Here is a 20,801-nt window from a genome sequence, read left to right as displayed (position 1 = left end):
CCAATTGAAAAAAAAAATCAGCTACAGTAAAACCTGATTAGTTCGAGTCCCACTAATTTGAGAGTGAGATTGAGCTGAAGTTTATTTTGGCCACTTACCTAGGGGAAAAAATGTTTCTTAAGAAGATTAATGTTACCAAGATTATTAAGACCATATTGTACCTCCTAAAGGGATCAAAAGGTTTTCACAAGCTTTACAAAGACCCATCTATGAACTACTGATAGGCTAATCATTCTGTCTTGGGGAGTGACTGGGTGTTGGCAATGTGGAAGTGGGTGAACAAGAAAGGAAGTGGAAAAGCAGATATGAGAGTGGGGAGGGGAAGGGAATAAGCATTTCTTAAACACTGACTGTGCATAAGGCACTATACAAGCACTAAGCAAATTTCATTTCCTTCGATCCTCACAACAACCCACAATATTATTATCACCACTTTGTAGTTGAGGAAACTGAGGCAGGCAGAAGTTAAGTGACCAACCCAGGGTCACACAGCTAGGAAGCGTCTGAGGCTAGATTTGAACTCTGGTCTTCTTGACTCCAGGTCTAGCACACTATTCATTGTACCATCTAACTACTTCAAGTAGCACAAATGAACAGGGGAGTGGACCAAGCAAATACAAGAAAGACCCCAACAGACACAGGAGAGCTAAGACCCAGATCTGTGGTCAGGGCATGGAGAAATAAGAGAACCATGTGAAATAGATCATGACTTAGACCATGATGACCCAAGGCCAAGGTGGGATTCCTGGGAAAGAAATTCTAAAAGATACATTATGCTGTACCCTAAGTCTTTACCTCTGGGCCTCATGACTTCTGAAGTGACTGTCTCATCCTGCTCTTACTATTCTGCTGGAGGGGAATGAGATTCTAATTGCTGGAGATTATAAAATGTGGCATTATTTGATTCCTTTCCCTGGTATTCATGTTGTTTCATTGCTGGTTAAATGCTTTTGTTAATGGATTTGTGTGGGAGCAGCTAGGTGGTGGAATGGATTGAGTGCCAGGCCAGGAGTCAGGAAGATTTACCTTCCTGAGTTCAAATCCAACCTCAAACACTTACTAGCTGTGTGACCCTGGGTAAATCACTTAACCCTTTTTGTCTCAGTTTCCTCTTCTGTCAAATGAGCTGAAGAAGGAAATGGCAAACCACTGCATTATCTTTGCCAAGAAAACCCCAAATGGGGTCATGAGGAGTCAGATACAACTGAAAATGACTGAACAACAAAAAATGGATGTGTGTCTGATTTGGACTACTGAGAGAGAATGAATTGATAGCATGCTCAGGTAGTGATTCAACAGCTGACTTCCCCCATTATACTTATGGTTTATTATATTATATCATTATTATATATATATTATATAATTATTATATTATTATAATATATCTTATCACGTCATATTATATTATTGCCCCCCAAAATATTTAGGGTTGCAATAATTCTATCTATTTACCTAAGTTAAGTCTATGAAAGGACTTCTATTTGGAGCGGTTTGTTCCTTAACTGTAAATCAACATGTATAACCAAAAGCAATTCAATTTAATATCCACTTAATTCAGTCCTCATTATAAGCAGAGCACCACTGTAGAAAATACAAAATTTTCATAAGGCAAATCCTGACCCCACTGAGCTTATAGTCTAGTCAAAATTTATTTTCAAAATTTCACAATCCAAATATTTCATTTATTCAAAGTGCCTCCCCCTTATCCTCCCAAATTTTTGAAGCTCTACTAATATTATAATGCAGACATTTTTCACCAGTGGAGCTCCAAGAATATTTATGGGGCACAAGTCTCCCTATGCCTCAGCTCAGCAGCTTATGGAATGGGGTTTCAGCTGAGGTCTCAACCATTTAAAAAACTACCCAATTTTTTGATCCACTAAAGCCAAGAAAAACCCAATCTCCACTCTGAATACCTTCAGGCTCCCTGTAGCCATGCGCTTACTAGGACAGTTGATTAGATTTCATATTCCTAAGAGTCAAATAGCATTTATGATTAGACATCAGGACAAGAGGATTATAAAGTTAGAGAAGGAAAGGACCTTACAGATCATTTAGTCTAACCCTCACCTTACAAAGGAGAAAACTGAGTTTCCAAGAGGTTGAACGACAGGTCCGATGTCACAGAGGTGCCAAGTGTCAGAGTAAGGATTCAAACCCAGGGCTATATATCATGACTCTAAACTTAGCATTCTTTCCATCGTACTATGTTTGGATGCAAGCTAGCAAAGCAGCTGCATGTTAATAAACATATGGTCTGCTTTGAGAATTTTAAATCTAGAAGCAGTGGACCAGAATAATTTGAAAACTTTAGCTCCCCTACTTTCTAAAATATGTCTGTCCCCTCTGCCAAGCCACCCTTCAAGCCAGATTCTGTCTGTTCTAGGATCTTGCAGCCTAAGCATGAAATTTACCCAGATGCCTCGCCTATGCTGTGTTTGGTATGCTGCCCTCACTTTTTCAAAGAAGATTCCCTTTGTGACTCCTTCTGCCAACATTTATTCTCTCCCCAAACATTTTGTTACCAAGAGCAAAATGCGGTCATTTTTTTAAAAGCCACACTTTTTTTACCTTACATGGCTATATTTGCTTGGATTTGTTCCTTTACCATGATGACTCTTGAAGAAATGAGGTTCTGAGTCACTTTCTTATCAACAATGGTAGCAGCATGTCACTACAAAGAATCTGGACAATCAACTGCATTGGACTCAAGCCTTCCCTGGAATCTCAGCATCTGATCCTGGAGGTCTTGACTCCTCTGGGAGTCTCATAGTGTCACTCCCATCTTCTGCTTCTCAGTGAAGTTTCTACTGGCACTTCCAGTGCTAGGGAAAGGGGAGCATTCTTGAGTGGTTCCACGGAAGATGGGAAATCAAATGGCATCCAAGCAACTAGAATCAATGTCACATACTAAAGTGTGTCCAACACGTAATTATCCTCTATAGGAATGATAGGATTAAAGTCAAATTTTAGTTTACACATCCCAGGACTTCAATGGATCTAAGAGCTCATCAATGGCATAACAGAATGAGTCCAGGATTTCAAATCTAACTTTAAATCCCAGCCCAGACGTTTATTTTCTGCATGACCATTGAGCGAGTCACTTAAGCAGAAGCAGTTATGTAGATGGAGTCAGGTACACCCAAGTTCAAATTCAATTTCAGGCAAACTTCTTGGCTACATGACTCTGGGCAAGTCACCTAACTCTGTCTGCCTCAGTTTCCTCAATTTTAAAATGGAGCTAATAGCAGCATCTACTTCTCAGGCTTAGTGGGAGGATCAAATGAGATAATATTTATAAGCCCGGCACACAGAAGGCACTTAATAAATGCTTGATCCCTTCCCCCCAACCTCTCAGCCTCAGTTTCATGATTTGTATAACGGGAATCATCATACCTGTAGTACCTATCTCATTAGAATTGTTATGAGTAAAGAGCTTTGCAAACCTTAAAATACTATGTAAAGGTGATTATTTCTCACTCCGGTGGCACAGATCACAGCTCATCCTTGCCTTCTCATGCACAGTGATTCTTGTTCATGGCCCTCCATAACATTCCATCAGCTCAGCTCAGCTCAGTATTAAGTTAGAAGGAATAGAACTAATCAGATTTTTATAAGCTGGTTTTCTTTTCGAGACTGTATTTGGACAAAGTAAAAACAAAGAGATCTTACTGAATGTTCTGGTTAGTTTAACATTCTGTGGCCACAAAGGCAGTTGTCCACCTGTCACCCATCATCAGCCTACTGACTCACACAATCATATACCTCCTGGATGGTATCCTTCACTTCTTGCATGTAAGTCATTATTAGCAAAACTATATTGCCCTTTGACTCATCTACAATTTTAATTCTTCACAGGTTGAATCGTTCTATGAATTGCAAAGTATATCTCTGGGAGAGCAAAGGTACCCAAATAATGTGTGTCAAAGAGCAGATTGGGATCATGAAACTGAAGTACAATTTCTCAAATTCACTTCAGCCCACGATATTCTTCCTATTTAATTAAGACCATAGCTCATTTTCCATATGCGTTGCCTGTGTACGATCTGTCTACTGATGAACTGACTCAACAGACTGACTATTCATCTGCATATTATAGTCTGGACAATAGGCATTTTTCATCCATTTGGTTTTTCCTATGTAGACTACTAGACTGATCTCTTCTGAGTGACTGAGGAATCTCATTTAGTAGTCCCTGTAGTATTCTTGGGTTTGATGAAATCAGCAAAATGTTATCCACCAACAATTCCTTCTGGGTCACCTCAGGATCAATAGAGAATTCCTCTTCCATCTGGACCCTATGCAGGACCCACAACAGTGGCTAACAGCTCTGGTGAATACGTCTTCCCCACTTGAAAAGATAACCTAAGAATTATTAAACAGTATTATTTCTGTTGTTACATCTTCCAGTTAATCTTGTATGACGGATCTTAGTATATATGGGAGACTTTTTTTAGGAGGGCCTTTAAGGATACATTTTGTTTAGCAGAATCAAATACTTTTTAATAGCCAATAAACAATAAACATAGCAGGATTTTGAATGTTCTATATATTTCAGTAAATTGTGTGACTATAAAGCTATGGCCTACTATGGATTTTTTTTTTTTTGCAAAAGCTTGTCACCTTCCCATATTTTCATCAAGGTTATATTGACTCTTTTAAAGGACAGAACAGTCTCATAAAGATTTTACACAGAGGAAAAAGTAAGTAGTTATTGAAGTTGGTTGCCATTTGGGGGAAATAACTTTTTTCATATGAATAATTCCATTCATTCTTTTCATTCAACTCATCATCGAGCATCCTCCTCTCTCAGATATGCTGAAAATTGCTCCTTCGGTGCTTTCAAAATTGTATCATTTCCTATGTGGATTTTTTTTCTGTTCGTACTCGTTCTCATCCAGCTTTGCTTCCTGTCTTTGCTTTCTGTGATTTAGGGCCATATCAACTTCTCCACATACCACATTTGGGATTCAGACATTAAAGTTGAAGGATAGTGGTTTTTCTGTCATTGGTGACGACAATAGTTGGTTGTAAAAAATGCTCACAGATGGGTTGTGTTTTTTAAAAGCTTCATTGAAGCGTATTGTTTTTACAACAGTCATTTCCCCTTAACCCCTACCGCCTTTAAACTCTCCTTTGTAAAAAAGAAGAAACAATTTAAAAAAAATAAGCAAAACCAATAACACAGTGACAATATTTGATTCATTACACTACATTTTACGTCCTAAGTTCTTCTACCTTTCAAATGAGAAGAGAGAATGAAACTCATGTTTTGTTATTGGTTCTCCAGACCCAAGATTAGACATTCCAACTAATCAAGGTTCAACTGCCATCTGGCATTTAATAAGTGTTTAATTTTTTTTTTGGTATTTTTACCTCCTTGTTTCATCTCTAAAACTCTAGGAATAACTGCTAGGATTTCTATAGCTCTCTAAGGTTTGCCAAGTGTTTAATATCTCATTTGATGCTGAGAGGTAAGTGCTTATTATTACAGACATTTTACAGATGAGGAAAGTAAGGCAGACAAAGGTTAAATGACTTACCTGGGGTCAGGCAGCTAGCAAATGCCTCAGGCTAGATTTGAACACAGATCTTCCTAACCTCAAGTCCACTACTCTATCCAGTTGAGTTTCACACCAAATTTTCTATGCATTCATCTTTCCCTCCACTACTCTTCCCTCTTTTGTGAGGCAACTTTGCTCATGATCTTCCACTGTCCCTCTTCATAATATTTTTTGCTAATGTCAGACCTCCCCTGGAGGATTAGTTTCAGTTGTGGGTGCCACAGTTTGAGGTCACTAATAAGCTAGAAAGCATACATAGATGGTGAAAGAACATAAACCTTACATGAGATGGTCTAACTGGGCTTGTGTATCCTGGAGAAGAGAAATCTCAGATGGCCATGATAGACCAGTATTCAAGCATTCTGAAAGGCTGTCATGTGCAAGAAGGATTCGATTTGATCTCTTTGGTCCCAGAAGGCAGAACCAGGAACAATGTGAGGAAGTTACAAAGAGATCCAATTGAGGCTTGATTTTAGGAAAAACTTCCCAATAACTAAAGCTTTCCAAAACTGGAGTGGTAAGTTCCCCGTTCCTTGGATGTCTTCAGACAGAAGCTAGATGGCCCTTGTTAGGAGTATTAAAGTGGAAATTCCTTTTATGGATCAGTTGGACTAGATAGCTGCTGACTAAGGTCCCTTTCAATTCTCCAGTTCTATAATTCTGTGAGTTTATGGACTATAATGGCATTGCTCTTGGCTTTCTGTCTCTCTGTGCAGCAAAGATGTGAACATTTATTGACTATGATTTTGAGATTTTTTTGCATCTCTTCATTGTGGCAATTGTTTTATATTGATTAAACCTCTATAGAAAATTGATGATAGTCCAACATTGGCACCTGTTATTAACATGGGCAACGACCATAATAATGCAACATCATATATGTACCTTCCACCATTATACTCCTCCATCACTTCATTGTATATCAGTAACTCTGGATTTCCTTAGGTCATGGCAAGAGATCACAAACTCTGACCGGTCCTATGAAACTAGAAACCCTCCAAACACAGACTATATGTCTGTCCTCTTGGATCCAGGCTACTGAATTCAGAGAGGTTCATTACCAGTTTGGCAACTGGGAGACAAACTTTCCAACCATAGTAACTTTCAAAGAACATCTACCAAAAGACTGTGGGATTATTATCTTGCCGTGAGGAAGGGAGTATTCACACCAATGAAACCATGACTCCTTGAAGTATTGAAATAAATTAATGTGCAAAGCAGTTAACCATGTAATGAATGAGTGCCTTCCCACACATTAACTCATTGGATTTCTACAGTAGTTCTGTAAGGGAGGCAGGGTATTGTTGCTGTTGCTGTCATAATGGCTGTTATTCCCAGTTTGCACATGACAAACAAATGAGAATTAGAGAGTTTAGGTACTGGGTCTTAAGTAAGGTCACCTAGGGGGCATCTAGGTGGTGCAGTGAGTAGAGTATCAGCCCTAGAGTCAGGAGGACTTGAGTTCAAATCCCGCCTCAGACACTTGATGCATTTACTAGCTGTGTGACCTTGGGCAAGTCACTTAATCCCAATTGCTCTGCCTTCCCCTCTCCAAAAAAAGAAAAAAAAGTAAGGTCACCCAGCTGAGTAGCAGAATCAAGACTTAAAGCCAGGTTTTCTGATACCTAGTCAAAAGCTCTTTTGAACTGAAGGCATCGGTGGTTTCTGAGGGCCCTAATGAGACCCCCTGCCTCAAGAAGAGGGAGGTCTGGTTCCTTTTAAAATAAGCCAGAGGGGCCAGAGAATAACTGTCCTGCCTCTTTGCTCCTAACCACAGAAAGGGAGATAGGTCAGTGCACTGGCTAGGATATAAGAAAATGATAGTCAAGCGGCCTCCTTTGTACAAAGAATCAGATAAGGAAGATCTTCTGGTGATTGCAGTCTGAGGCAAAGGTCATCAGCTATCACTGAGGTCATTACTATATATCTCACCTATATATCTCAAAGTTAAAATGTCTTTCTTGGTGGAATCTAAACTATTACTTAATATTTATTAATAGCGAGGCCATTAAGAATAACATAAGAAACCAATTTTGGCTTGGAAATATACATCCACATAATAATCTGTTTTATCTTTCATGAAAAAGGAATGTATAACAGTGAGGGTTGAAGTTCAGATAGGAAAAGGTATTTCGGCCTAAAATATTTATGTAAAAACATAAACACACATTCCATGCAATTACCCATTTATAGGAACCAACCACCCATTTGTCAGTAGCTGAGCACAATCTCAGAGCACCACTTAAGACCATTCAAAGCCAATCATATCACAGCCGTTGAAAAGGTGGTTTATAGTCATGGAAATGTTAAATCACCTATGACATGAGCTAAGCAAAATAAGTCACTGAAGCCGTTAGAAGGTATTTATGACATCCTTTATGTGGCGGTCCTTGAAAATCCTAGAAAGGTAGAAGAGTTTACTCCCAGTTGTTTTCTGGAAAATGTTTCCTGACTACAGCTTTGGAGAACTACTTCCCAGCTTGTTTATTTTGCTTGGTTTAAGTTAAAATGAATAATCTTCAGCAGCATGAATGATTCTAAATGACTTTCCGAAGTCTGACTATTCAAAAGAGGAATGATCTTCAGCAGATTGGCAGGTCCCATGTATGGAAATTAGTATGATGTAGTAGAACAAGCACTGAACTTATATTCCAAAGGCCTGGGTTCAAGACCTACCTCGCCTCACTAGGTGTGTGGACTGGGTTAAGTCATTAAATAGAGGTTACAGTACTTAGCACTTTCAACCTTCCTGGGCTTGGTGAGGAAAGAGCTTTGCAAACTGTAGCGTGTCATAGAAATTCATGCTAGTAAAGCAGCTAGTTAGTACAGTGGCTAGAACACTAGCCCTGGAGTCAGGAAGACCTGAGTTCAAATCCAACCTCAGATACTTACTGGCTATGGGACCTTGGGGAAGTCACTTCACCTCCATCCCCTCAAAAAAAAAGGAAAGAAAGAAATGTGAGCTAGTGTTATGTATAATGTGTATGTTTATCTAGTCTGTCCCTGACCTAAAAATGTCCATGGCTTTGGGGGACAAAAGGGAACCCCATCACCTCCGCATTGCTCCCATGTGTTCTCTGCTTCCACAGAAGTCACAGAAGTCACCCTGCCGCTTCAAGCATCTCATGTAGCACACATGGTCAATAATCTCTATTTCCTCTGCTAAGAGTACATTGGGGATGAAGGCCAAAAAGTGCTCCCAGTTTCTCAAATTGGAGCCTGGACAAAAATTTCACATAGAAAATATAAATGGTCCGGTTTTGCTATTTTATCCATTTGAAAGGTAGTCTGGCTTAGTGCATGAAGAGGTAGACTTCACACCACAAAAACCTAGGTTCAAGTCCTGCCTGTGACACTTAATGGCTGTGTGACCCTGGGCAAGTCACTTAACCCTATTTGCCTCAGTGTCCCCATCTGTAAAATGAGCTGGAGAGGGAAATGGCAAATCGCTCTAGTGTCTTTGCCAAGAAAACCCCAAAATGGGGTCATGAAGAGTCAGGCATGACTGAATAACAACTGAACTGATGTCTCTAATGCTCTATTTCCTTGAAGAAAATTTTCAGGATCAACCCCAAGGGAGCCAATTTCTCCTTTCTAAATAGTCCCTGCATAGAGACATCAAATATTAGGAACGTTCTCAGCACTATCCTACTAGCTAGTGATAGGCTAGGAGAGATGGCGGCAACAATACAATTCTTAAACCCTGCTGCCCCTGTTGGAAAGATTTCATACTTACATGGCATTTTCTTCACTGCAGTTTGAATGGCCAACATCCACTCTTGCTTCTTTTCCAAATGTCTTATCTGTGAGGTCCAACAAAGGCTGACTTTTAAATTTAATTGTTATTCTCTTAGCCCAGAAGAGAATGCAAGGAGTTCCATTGATTGAGACGTTAATGGGAGTCAGATGGCTGGGGCTGAAGGTCTTCCAAGGTTCTCTCTCTAGATTTCCTTTTTTGATGAGATCATAGTTGATGCTCTAATTGGGCAAGTAAAAAAAAAAGACAACTAAGAGCTTAATTCTCCATAATACAAAAGCTTCTCTAGAAATGGAAAAGTTTATAGGTCACACGTAGGGATGTTAGATGGCCTAGATCAGGGGTGGGGAACCTGCAGCCTCTAGGCCACATGTGGACCCCAGGTCCTCAACTACAGCCGAAGGTTCCTCCTCCCCCACTCTGACCTAGATAATAACAGAACCATAACTGGGATTCTGATTTTTTTGCACCTAGAGAACCACAGGCACCCCCGCCCCGGTGGAGAGTTGGGAGTGTACATTGTGTAGATACAACTCTCGAGACAAGAACCCCAGAATATCATGAAGCCATCCACTTCTGGGTCAACTGTCAACCCATTTATCCCAAAGGAATCAGGTCATTTGGAAATCTCCAATTTAAACTCATTATTCTTGATAACTACGTATTAAGGTCAGGTGTCTTGACATAACATTTGGCATCTAAGAAGACTGAATCCTGGGGAAAGAGAGGCAGGAAATAGAGAGGTAACCCTTATATAGAACAGATATATGCTTTCAGGGAGGGGACTGAAAGAGAGTTTGAAGCCAAAAACACTCCACAAAAAATAAAATCACTCAAAATATCGTGCCTGACATACACTCCTTCCTTGCCTGCCTCACAGAGTCTCTCTCTACCTTTATGATACATATTTTAAGTGAAAATGTTTCTGGTTCCACCAGTTCCTAATCCCAAACTACTTTGTATTTCATTAGTTTGTGCATATTTGTATTTATTCACTTTATATTTATGCTGTACATATTTTCATCTCCTCATTAGAAGGTAAACTCTTTTGGAGCAGAGATTGTTTTATTCTTTATACTTGTATTCCTAACACTGAGCTCAATGCTTTGCACACAGTAGGCACTTAATAAATACTTCTTGATAGTCTGAAGCCAGAACTAGAAAAGACCATAGGGATCAAATAGTCAGTTGAATTCCTTGATTTTACGAAGTAAGAAACTGAAGTCCAGGAGGGGAGCAACTGACTTGCTCCTAAGTGGAGCCATAGTGCACAGAGCACTGGGCCTGGAGGCAGAAAGGCCTGAGTTTGAATCCCATCTCACACATTTACTAGCTGTGCCCTGTGCAAGTCACTGAACCACTGTTTGCATTAGTTTCTTCATCTGTAAAACAGAGATAATAGCAAACAACTCCTGGAGTTGTTGTAAGGATCAAATGAGCCAGTAACCGTAAAGTGTTTAGCACATGCCTGGCATTTGGGTGCTATATAAATATTAGCTATTATTACTTTTTTAACTTAAAAGCTCAAATTCCAAGATCAAAATTGTTTTATGAGGTGCCTGGGATACTGAAACAAAGACAGAAAAGAGAACACTCACATCCAAAGCACCCTCTAAGGGCTTCCCATTTATAACTGTTTGGGATAAAACATTTTGTTTTGTTTTTTACCTTTTAAAAAAGGTCTGGTCATAAACAGAATGTTCCACATCTAAAAGAAGGCCCCCCTCTCTTAAACAGACAGCCTCTACAATTAAAACATAAGGGCTTTAAGAACAAAAATGTTCTTGGCTATTAAGTTTCACAAATCTGATCTAAAATTATCAGATAGTTAATCTTGCTGCAAGGACAACAGGATTATCGACATCTACCAGATGCTGGGAGATACAACAATGAAGCACAGAAAAATAAAGAGAACCTCAGAGTAAAGCAGGACAGTTACTAATATTTAGTTATTTAACTGTTGCAACCAAATTAGAGAAAGGAGTGTGTCTGGAAGCAACACTAACACAATGGCATAAAATGCAGATGATTACAGGCTTCAGTGGCTGGAAAATTATTCTGCAAAATAAATCAACCCAGTCTAGCTCCTTAGTAAGTCAATTTTTAAATGGAGCACTTAATTGCTCCCTGAAAGCCAATAGATTCAACTCCATTAGATTAGTGTAAGTTGGGAATATTGGCCTTGGAAAATTAGAAATTATTCAGAAAGTAATAAAAATGCAAGAAACACAGCTTGAACTCCAAGGCAAACAAATGCAAAGTGTAAGCAATAAATACCAGAAAGCAGACACCTATGCTCTGGGTCACTCAGAACCTTCCACTGGTTTCTTGGGTAGCTCTAAGCACAGTGGATTATAATGGTACTGGAAAGGAATCACAAAGGGATACATGGGTCCTACTCCCTATACTTGGAAGCAGTGTTAAGCGGTAAATTTTCACTCTGATGACAAGCAATATGGCATAGTAGATAGGGTGCTGGACTTGTAGTCAGGAAGCACCAGGTTCAAATCCTACCTCTGACACTTAAAAGTTATGTGGTCCTGGGCAAATCATTTAAACCATTTGAACCTCAGTTTCCTCATCTATAAGAGGAAAGGGTTGGAGTCAGTGACATCTAGGGTCCCTTCTGGCTTTAAATCTCCACTCCCACAATCTGCAAGGTGAGAAAGGTCAAACTGAATCTCACCCTAAGAATTCAGCACTCTCTGAAATAGGGTAATTTAATTGTTTTTAATAATGGAACTATTCAATGAAACACATAGAGTTACACTTAAGAAAAGATGTAATATCATTTCCTGACACATCCATACCTGTGGAGTTGGTTTTGATTTAAAATTTGGGGTTGTCTTCATATGTCCATCATGCCTCTGATCTGCCAAAGAAACAGCGCTATGAGGGCAAGAGACAAATGTCACCGTTGTTATAACATCATTGACTCCTGCCAAGACACTAAACTAAAATCATACACATTTCTACTTTTACATTTGGTGAAGAATTTAGAAGCACAAACTTTTAGATTCTTACAGGTCTTCTAGTCCTTACCATACCTGAACACTAGAGGGATAAGAACCAGGCCAGGGATGTCATTGATACGGAACTCTCCAGTGAGGAAGAACCTTCTACCCACAAAGGTCAACACTTCTGCACAATTTATAATCTTCGAGAGTTGCCTGGGACACGGAGACATTAAATGATTGATTCTGGGGCAAAAGGCAGGTATATGTTAGAGGCAATATTTGGGCCCAGGTCTTCCTATCTCTGAGGCTAGATCTCTGTCTCGTATACCATGATGCCTTTCATATCTGAAGAGGAGTCCCAATTACTAAGAGGCTCCAGCAATAACAACAGAAATTTATTCATTATTTAGTATTAATTTTGAACAATTTCAACATCTATATTCCATGATGTCTATCACAAAGAAACAAAAATAATTCATGAGAGCAAATCCTCAATCTTACCACTGCTTAAGACCAGATAAAATATTCATAAATTAAAATTTTTAAATGCTCAAGAAATTACTCTACTTCAGATCTCATAAAAATTTGAAAGCTGAATTTTTCTGCTTTTAAATCTTTAGGTGACAAAAAGTCAGATTCCTCTTCTAACTCTATTCTTGTAGTAAAAGTTCTCCCCAGCTAAGACCAAAGTTTATATTACGCCTTTGGTAAAATTTCCTGGAAAAAACTTACACTAACTCGTTTACATCATTGTAATGAGAGACAGTAATTCTGTATCATCATGTATATTTAAGACATTATTTGATTTAATGCTTAACTAAATCTGTGGCATAATGAAGTGCTTTATTAGGAACTTTTACATAATTTAGTACATTGACCAAATAAAAGGCATGATAGAAATTTCATTAGTTGAATTCCACTCATGGGTATCAGATTGATGGAAACAACAGATAGACAACTGGAGGGGTACATTGATACCTTCTAGCATTTCTACCTTCTAAATATTAAAATAATATTTCCAGCATGTAGAACATAGGATTATAGGTTTATAGCTGGAAGGATCTCAGGTCATTTAAACAAACTTCCTCATCAAGATGAGGAAAACTGAAGCCAAGTAAAGTTAACTGACTTGCCCTCCTCATTAGATAATTGGTCAAAATAGATGAATAAACTTCTCAAAAGAATTACAAATTATTAATAATCATATGAAAGAATGTTGCACATCCCTAAAAATAATAAGATAAAATGTAAGTCAATCAACTCTGAGGTTTTGCCCCACACCCAAAAAATTGGCAAAGATGTCAAAAGATAGGAATGGTTAATATTGGAAGGGTTATAGAAAGACAGGCACACTAGTACATTATTGGTAGAGTTGTTAATTAAGTATGACCATTTTGTAAAATTACAAAGAACAAGCAGGGCCCCAATAAAGAAATGTGAGAAGCTTCCCCTTATTCCTTTGTAGAGGCCAGGATATATGGTCGTCCACGAGCATGGAACATTGCATATATTGAAAGATTTTTTTTCAATGTATTGATTGGTTCTGCTAAATTTTTTTCTTCCTCTTTTTCTCTTAAAAATTTTCAGGAGGGATATAAAGTGGAGTTGAAATTTTAAAAATGTAATCCAACTCCTCCTCCCTCTACCTTCATTTTATAAATGAAGATACTGAGGCCTTCCCACAGCAAATAAATGGCAGAGCTGTGGCTTGAACCCAGGTCTTGTGATTCCAAGTCCTTTGCTTTTCTTACTCTTTCTCACTATCTTTGCCTCTTTCCCTGATATTCTAGAACCAGAGGGCAAAATAGAAATTGAAATAATCTACCAATCACTTCCTGAAAGAGATCTCAAAATGAAAACTCCCAGGAATGTTCTAGCCAAATTCCAGAGCTCTCAGATCAAGGAGAAAATATTGCAAGCAGCCAGAAAGAAACAATTCAAATATAATGGTGCCACAGTCAGAATAACACAAGATCTAGCAGCTTCTACTAAAGATCAGAGGGCTTAGAATATGATATTCCAGAAGGCAAAGGACCTGGAATAAAAACCAAGAATAACCTACTCAGCAAAACTGAGTATAATCCTTCAAGGGGAAAAATGGATATTTAATGAAATAGAGGACTTTCAAGCATTCCTGATAAAAAGACCAAAGCCGAATAGAAAATTTGACTTTCAAATGCAAGACTCAATAGAAACATAAAAAGGTAAACACAAAAGAGAAATCATAAGGGATTCAGTAAAGTCAAACAGTTTACATTCCTCTGTGGCAAGATGATACTTGTAACTAACTACTAAGAATCTTATCATTATTAGGGCAGTTAGAAGGCTCCTACATAGACAGAGGGCACAGGAGTGAGTTGACTATGATGGGATGATTTTTTAAAAATAAAATTAAAGGGTAAGAAAAAGAGATATGCTGGGAGAAGGGAGTGGAAAAATGGGGGAAATTATCTCACACAAAAGAGGTTCAAAGGAAGAGCTTTTATAGTGGAGATAAAGATGGGGAGTGGGCAACATTTGAACCTTATTCTCACTGGAATTGGCTCAAAGAAGGAATAACAAACACAATCAGTTGGGTACAGAAATCTACTTTACCCAACATGGAAGTGAGGAGGCAAGAGAATAAGAGAAAGGGGAGAGCTAATAGATGGGAGGGAGGATTAACTAGGGAGGCAGTGGTCAGAAGTAAAAAAGACTTTGGGGGAAGGGGAAAGAGAGAGAGAGAGAGAGAGAGAGAGAGAGAGAGAGAGAGAGAGAGAGAGAGAGAGAGAGAGGGAAAAATAGGATGGAGGGAAATAGTAATGAATAGGTTGAACTCACCCATAAAATAGAAGTGGATAGCAGAATGGATTAAAACGAAAATCTATGGCAAAGCACGGACAAGAGTCACACAGGATGAGACGAACACCTGCATTTTTGATGCTAAAAAACTCATTGAAGAATTGAAATAAGAGACTTAGAAATACGAAGGAAAATGAGTCTATGTTCTCAGTGACTCTTCATTCAGGTGCTCCCTTTTTAGAGAAAAACATCGATGTGTGATCTATGCTGTACCAACAAATATAAGGAGATGGGACCTGGTGCAATAAAAACAGTATAGGATCTAGAGTGAAAGAGCGATTCTAGATTCAAATATCAGTCTGTCACTTTCTACCTGGATGGTTTTCAAGACATCGATTAACTTCTCTGGGCCTCATCTATAAAATAAGGGGATTAGACTAGGCCATATCTAAATTCCCTTCCAGCTTTAAATCTATCCTCTTATTAATAAAACAATTAACTCCCTGAAAATCTCTTGGTGTATTTAGAAACTTGCAATGTACATTTTTGGAATTTTTCTTTTGTTATCATGAAAGTGTCATTCTGCTTTCATTTTTTAAATTTTAATTTTTTAATTAACAATTTATTTTCTCTCTACCTCCCATTCCTAAACCTGTTAAGCCAAAAAGGAAGGGAGGGGGAAGGGGAGGGGGAGAAAAGGGAAAAGGGAAGGGGGAAGGAGAGGGGAAAGGGGAGAAGGAAGGGGAAAGTGGGAGGGACAGAGCGAGGGGGAGGGGGAAGGGGAAGGGGAAGGGGCAGTGGAAACAGAAAAGAATGGGAAGGGGAAGGGGAAGGGAAGGGAAAACCCTCATAGTAAATATAGTCAAAGAAAATTCCCTCATTAGACACTGCTACCTTCATAGACTCTTATTTTAAATAGTTTATTATAATCTTGGGTGATACAGTCATATGCTTTGGTATGGCTATGAGCTGTGGAATGCTACAATTTCCAAGAATTGAAATTAAGGATCACCCAAAGGGCAATGGGGAGGTACATGATGGGCATGGGTGGATTGCAACAAATTACAAATAAAGATTTATGCAAGAGAAAAAGCATGAAGGATTTCATCAAAGAAAGATATAACCCGTAAAAAGACAGGCTATTCATGGAGCAAAAGGAAGGAATGAGTTGGGCACCCCATGCTCTCTTTTTCTATTTTTCACAATGACAAGAAAATTCAAGGAAGTGACCCAGCTCCTTGTGGCAAATTTATTGTAGGATTTGAATAGAATCAGCCAGGATGGACAGATGAATGGATTGTAAACTGTAAAACTGGAGAGAATATCTATATCAAAGAGATTACAGGTTCATTACCATATTGGAAGAGTCTAGGGTATGATAATATTAGCTTTAAAGAAAACACAAGCATACACACATAGACACACACACGCACACACACATGCACACGCACACACCCTTATTATTTAGAATGATGCACATCTAATGGTTAGTCCAATACATTTAAAGAACATTTTCTTTTTGCTAAAGAAGAGAGAGAACTTCTAGGTCTTTCTCAGTTTTTGAGAACAGTGATTTGTGTGGTATTGTGCAGTAATTGTCCTTTAAAAGTTTGATAGAATTCTCCTATTAATCCATTGAGATTATAATTTTTTTTCCTTTGGTAGTTTGGGGTTTTTTTTTTAGTTCTTTCTGCTTCCTTTTCTGAGGTTATTTAATATTTCTATCTGATCTTCTGTTAGTTTAAGTATTTTATATATTTGAAGATATCCCACTATTTCATTTGTGTTCTCTTTTTGTGTTCTTTTGTATGGCAAACTACTCCATTATCTTGGAGTTTTCACTGTTTTCATTATGATGTTCAAGTTTCTTGATTTGTCGTGTTCTTCTGGGAAGCCTATGATCCTTAAGTTGTCTTTACACATCCTCTCTTTGAGAGCAATATGTATTGCTTGTATGGAGGTCATGTTTTGAAAGAGATTGTTCTAGAATCACTCTTTTGCTCTGGATCCTATGCTGTTTTCATTGCACCAGGCCAACTCTCTTTATATTTGTTGGTACAGCATAGATCACACATTGATGTGCTTCTCTACAAAGGGAGCACTAGAACGAAGTGTCATTGAGAACACGGACTCATTTTCTTAGAATTCCTAAGTCTCTGAGAGACTTAGAATATGAGAACACATAACATATAATTGTGCATAGAAGGTTCTGATAATTTGTTTTGATGCGATTTCACCTTAATCATTTACTATTTTGTAAACTTAATTTTCTGTCCTCTTACTAACCAGATTGACTAAAGTTGTGTCAATTATATTAGTCTTTTCAAAGAACCAGCTTAGTTTTATTTATCATTTCTATATTTGGGGTATTTCAAGTCTATCTATTTCTCCTCCTTTTAATATCTCCTCCTTTGTCCTCCTTTTAAATAGATTTATTTGTTGGCTTTCTAATTTTTAAACACATATCCATTCTAAGCTACATAAACTACACACACACACACACACACACACACACACACACACACACACACGAATAACAGCCATTCCCAGTAGATAAATGGTCAATAAACAAACACTTCTAAAAGAACTGCAAAGTATTTGCAACCATAAGAAAAGGTGCTCCAAAGCACTTATGATAAGAGAAGTATAAATCAAAACAACCATGAGATTTTACCTCACACCCTACAAACTGGTAAAAATGACCCAAAAAATGACAATAGCCAATGATGGTGGAGTTGTGGCAGGATAGACACCCTATTATTGGTGGAGCTTTGAAATGGTATAACTACTTTGGAGAGCCAGAGACTCCATTGCTGGGTTTATAATCCATGGAAATAATTAATAAGAAGAAAGTTCCCATATACTTAAAAGTATTTATAACAGCACTTTTTGTGATGGCTAAGAATTAGAAATAAAATAGGTGCCCATCAATTGCGAAATGGCTAAACAAATTGTGATACATAAATGTAATGGAATACTACCGTGCTATAAGAAGTTTTGTGTGTCATGAAAACAGAGAAGCATGGAAAGACCTGTATGAACTGATGTGGAATGAAGTAAGCAGAGCCAAGAAAACAATATACACAGTAACTACTACGGTGTAAATGGAAAGAAAAAGTATGCACCAAAAAAATCAAAAGTAAATGCAATGAGAATTATAAAGATCAAGCAGGAGAAGATATATGAGAAGACACCGCCAGCCTACCCCTTTGTGGAAGTGGGAGATCTATAGGTATTAAACACTGCACACATTTTCAGACTTTTTCAATGTATTTACCAGTGGTGCTGATTTTGTTTTCCTCTCTCAATGGGGTCACACAGAGTTGGACACTACTGAAATAAACAACTTGGGCAGCTGGACAGTATAGTGGATAGAGTTCTGGGCCTGGAATAAGGAAGACTCATCATCCTGAGTTCAAATCTGACCTCAGACACTTACTAGGTGTGTGACCCTGAACAAGTCACCTAACCCTATTTGTCTCAGTTCATAATCTGTAAAATGAGCTAGAGAAGGAAATGGTAAGTACTTCGTTATCTTGGGATTTTTATTATTGTTTTCATTATGATGCTCACATTTCTTGATTTGTCATATTCTTCTGAGAAATCCTTAATCCTTAAGTTGTCTTTATATCCTGTCTTTGAGAGCAAAATGTTTTGCTTGTATGGAAGTCATGCTTTAGAAATATACTGTTAGAACCTATAAATAGTAGTCTAGGTATGTAAAGGGAACATAGGGAAGCTAGGTGGCATAGTGGACCTGGAGTCAGGAAGACTCATTTTCTTGAGTTCAAATCTGGCCTCAGATACTCACTAGCTGTGTGACCCCAGGCAAGTCACTTAACCCTGTTTGCCTCAGTTTCCTTATCTGGAAAATGAGCTGGAGAAGAAAATGGCAAACCACTCCAGTATCTTTGCCAAGAAAACTCCAAATGGAGACACAAAGAGTCAGACACAATTAGAACAACTGAACAATAAAAATGGGGCTATAGGATATCCACAGGATAAAGGGAAATTAGAGGAATTCTAAAGTAAAAACAAAGGAAAGGAGCCTGTTTTTACACAGAAAATTAACACATATCAGAAATGTACTGCCAGTTTCAATGGTCTCTCCCACAGCAAGGATAAATGCTGGTCCTCTGTCTTTAAGAGGTTTGGGGATATTGAATAATGACAGTTTAACTGCTTTTCCTTAAGGAGTCTGTGGGAAAAAAGTTTTAACTTTGCTCTGTGAAAAGTTTGTGAGGAGACAGAGAGTTTTAACTGGCATTCTGGAGATACTGTTCACAGGAACTTTAAGATAGAGAAAGAATGAAGAAAGTCTTTTCTGAGCAGATGGTTACTCTTATCTTGCAAAGTAACATTATAAAGAAAATTCTGGGAAGAATCTGTGAGGAGGAGAGTTTTTTCTTAACTGTTATTATGGGAATTTGCCTATTGTATGGTTGTAGAAATCCCCAGAGGACAGAGAGAAAGAACTTGTCACTGAATCGACTAAACTTATTTTTTTGGAGGGGGGAAGGCAAGGCAATTGGGGTTAAGTGACTTGCCCAAGGTCACACAGCCAGTAAGTGTGTCAAGTGTCTGAGGTCAGAATTGAAGTCAGGTCCTCCTGACTCCAGGGCCAGTGCTCTACTCACTGCACCACCTAGCTGCCCCTGAATCAACTAAACTTAATCCCTATGATGCCAACAAACAAGAAGGGGATGCTTGAGAGACCTTGGCCGTACACTTTCTCTGGTTTCTGTTTTGCTACAATTTGGAAGAACAGTCTTGGGAGACTGAGGTTGGACAGGCTAGAGTGCACCTGGGACGATGGAAGGCCCCTAAAACCAGACAAAGTGATGAATCTAACAGATAGACTGAGAGGGACAGCTACCAAGGCAATGGACAACCCCATACAGGCAAAGCCAGATGTTACCTGACATAAATGTATACAAACTTAAGCTGAGATGTTTAAGGGAGGCGGACCAAAAACCAAACTCCCCCTTTTCTCCCCATCTACCTTCCCTGTTACTGGAGAGGGCAACATCATCCTCCCAACAACTCTGACACCTAACCTAGGCATTATCCTTGACTCCTCACTATCTGTCACCCCTCATATCCGATCTGTCGTCAAAGCCTGTCAATTTTGTCTTTGCAACATCTCTCCTCTGACTCCTAATGTAACTATTGTAATAGCCAGCTGATGGGTCTGCCTGCCTCCGGTCTCCCCCCATCCCATCCATCCTCTATTCAGCCAAAGTAATGTTCCCAAAGTGCAGGTCTGACCATGTCTCCCCTCAACTCAACGAGTTCCAGTGGTTCTTTATCACCATTGGGATCAGATACAAAATGCTCTGTTTGGTAGCCAAAGCCCTTCATAACTTAGATCCTTCCTATCTTTCCAGTCTTCTTACACCTTACTCCCCACCACATATTCTTTGACTCAGTGACATTGGCCTCCTGTCTGTTCTAGGAACAAGAAAGATACTGTATCTCTCACGCCAGGCATTTTCTCTAGCTCTCTCCCATGCCTGAAATACTCTCCCTAATCAACACTGCCTACTGGTTTCTCTGGCTTTCTTCATGTCCCGACTAAACTCCATCTTCTACAGGAAGCCTTCCCCAACCTCTCTCAGTTCCAGTGTCTTCTCTCTGTTGATTATTTCCCATTTATCCTGTACGGAGCTTGTCTGTATCTATTGGTTTGCTCGTTGTCTTCCCCATTAGATTGCGGGCCCCTTGAGGACAGGGGCTGTCTTT

The 20,801-nt window shown here is 38.8% G+C and overlaps 1 protein-coding gene across 2 annotated transcripts in view; it reads right to left on the bottom strand.

Moving 5' to 3' along the window:
• ATP6AP1L (ATPase H+ transporting accessory protein 1 like) overlaps nt 1-20,801 on the bottom strand; it is a 33,164-nt gene that overhangs the window by 6,074 nt on the left and 6,289 nt on the right. Inside the window, exons 2-3 of one of the 2 annotated variants that reach the window (XM_036737739.1) lie at nt 12,132-12,210; nt 9,301-9,542 (exon numbers count right to left, since the gene is read on the bottom strand). In XM_036737739.1, coding sequence (XP_036593634.1) covers nt 9,301-9,542; nt 12,132-12,210 — 321 coding nt within the window. The remainder of the gene's footprint in view (nt 1-9,300; nt 9,543-12,131; nt 12,211-20,801) is intronic. The other variant, XM_036737749.1, reaches the window with a different exon arrangement.

The sequence above is a fragment of the Trichosurus vulpecula genome, chromosome 1, assembly GCF_011100635.1.
Source record: "Trichosurus vulpecula isolate mTriVul1 chromosome 1, mTriVul1.pri, whole genome shotgun sequence".
Lineage (NCBI taxonomy): Eukaryota > Metazoa > Chordata > Mammalia > Diprotodontia > Phalangeridae > Trichosurus > Trichosurus vulpecula.
The sequence above is the reverse complement of the archived record's forward strand: the minus strand, read 5'-3'. Positions and strand labels throughout refer to the sequence as shown.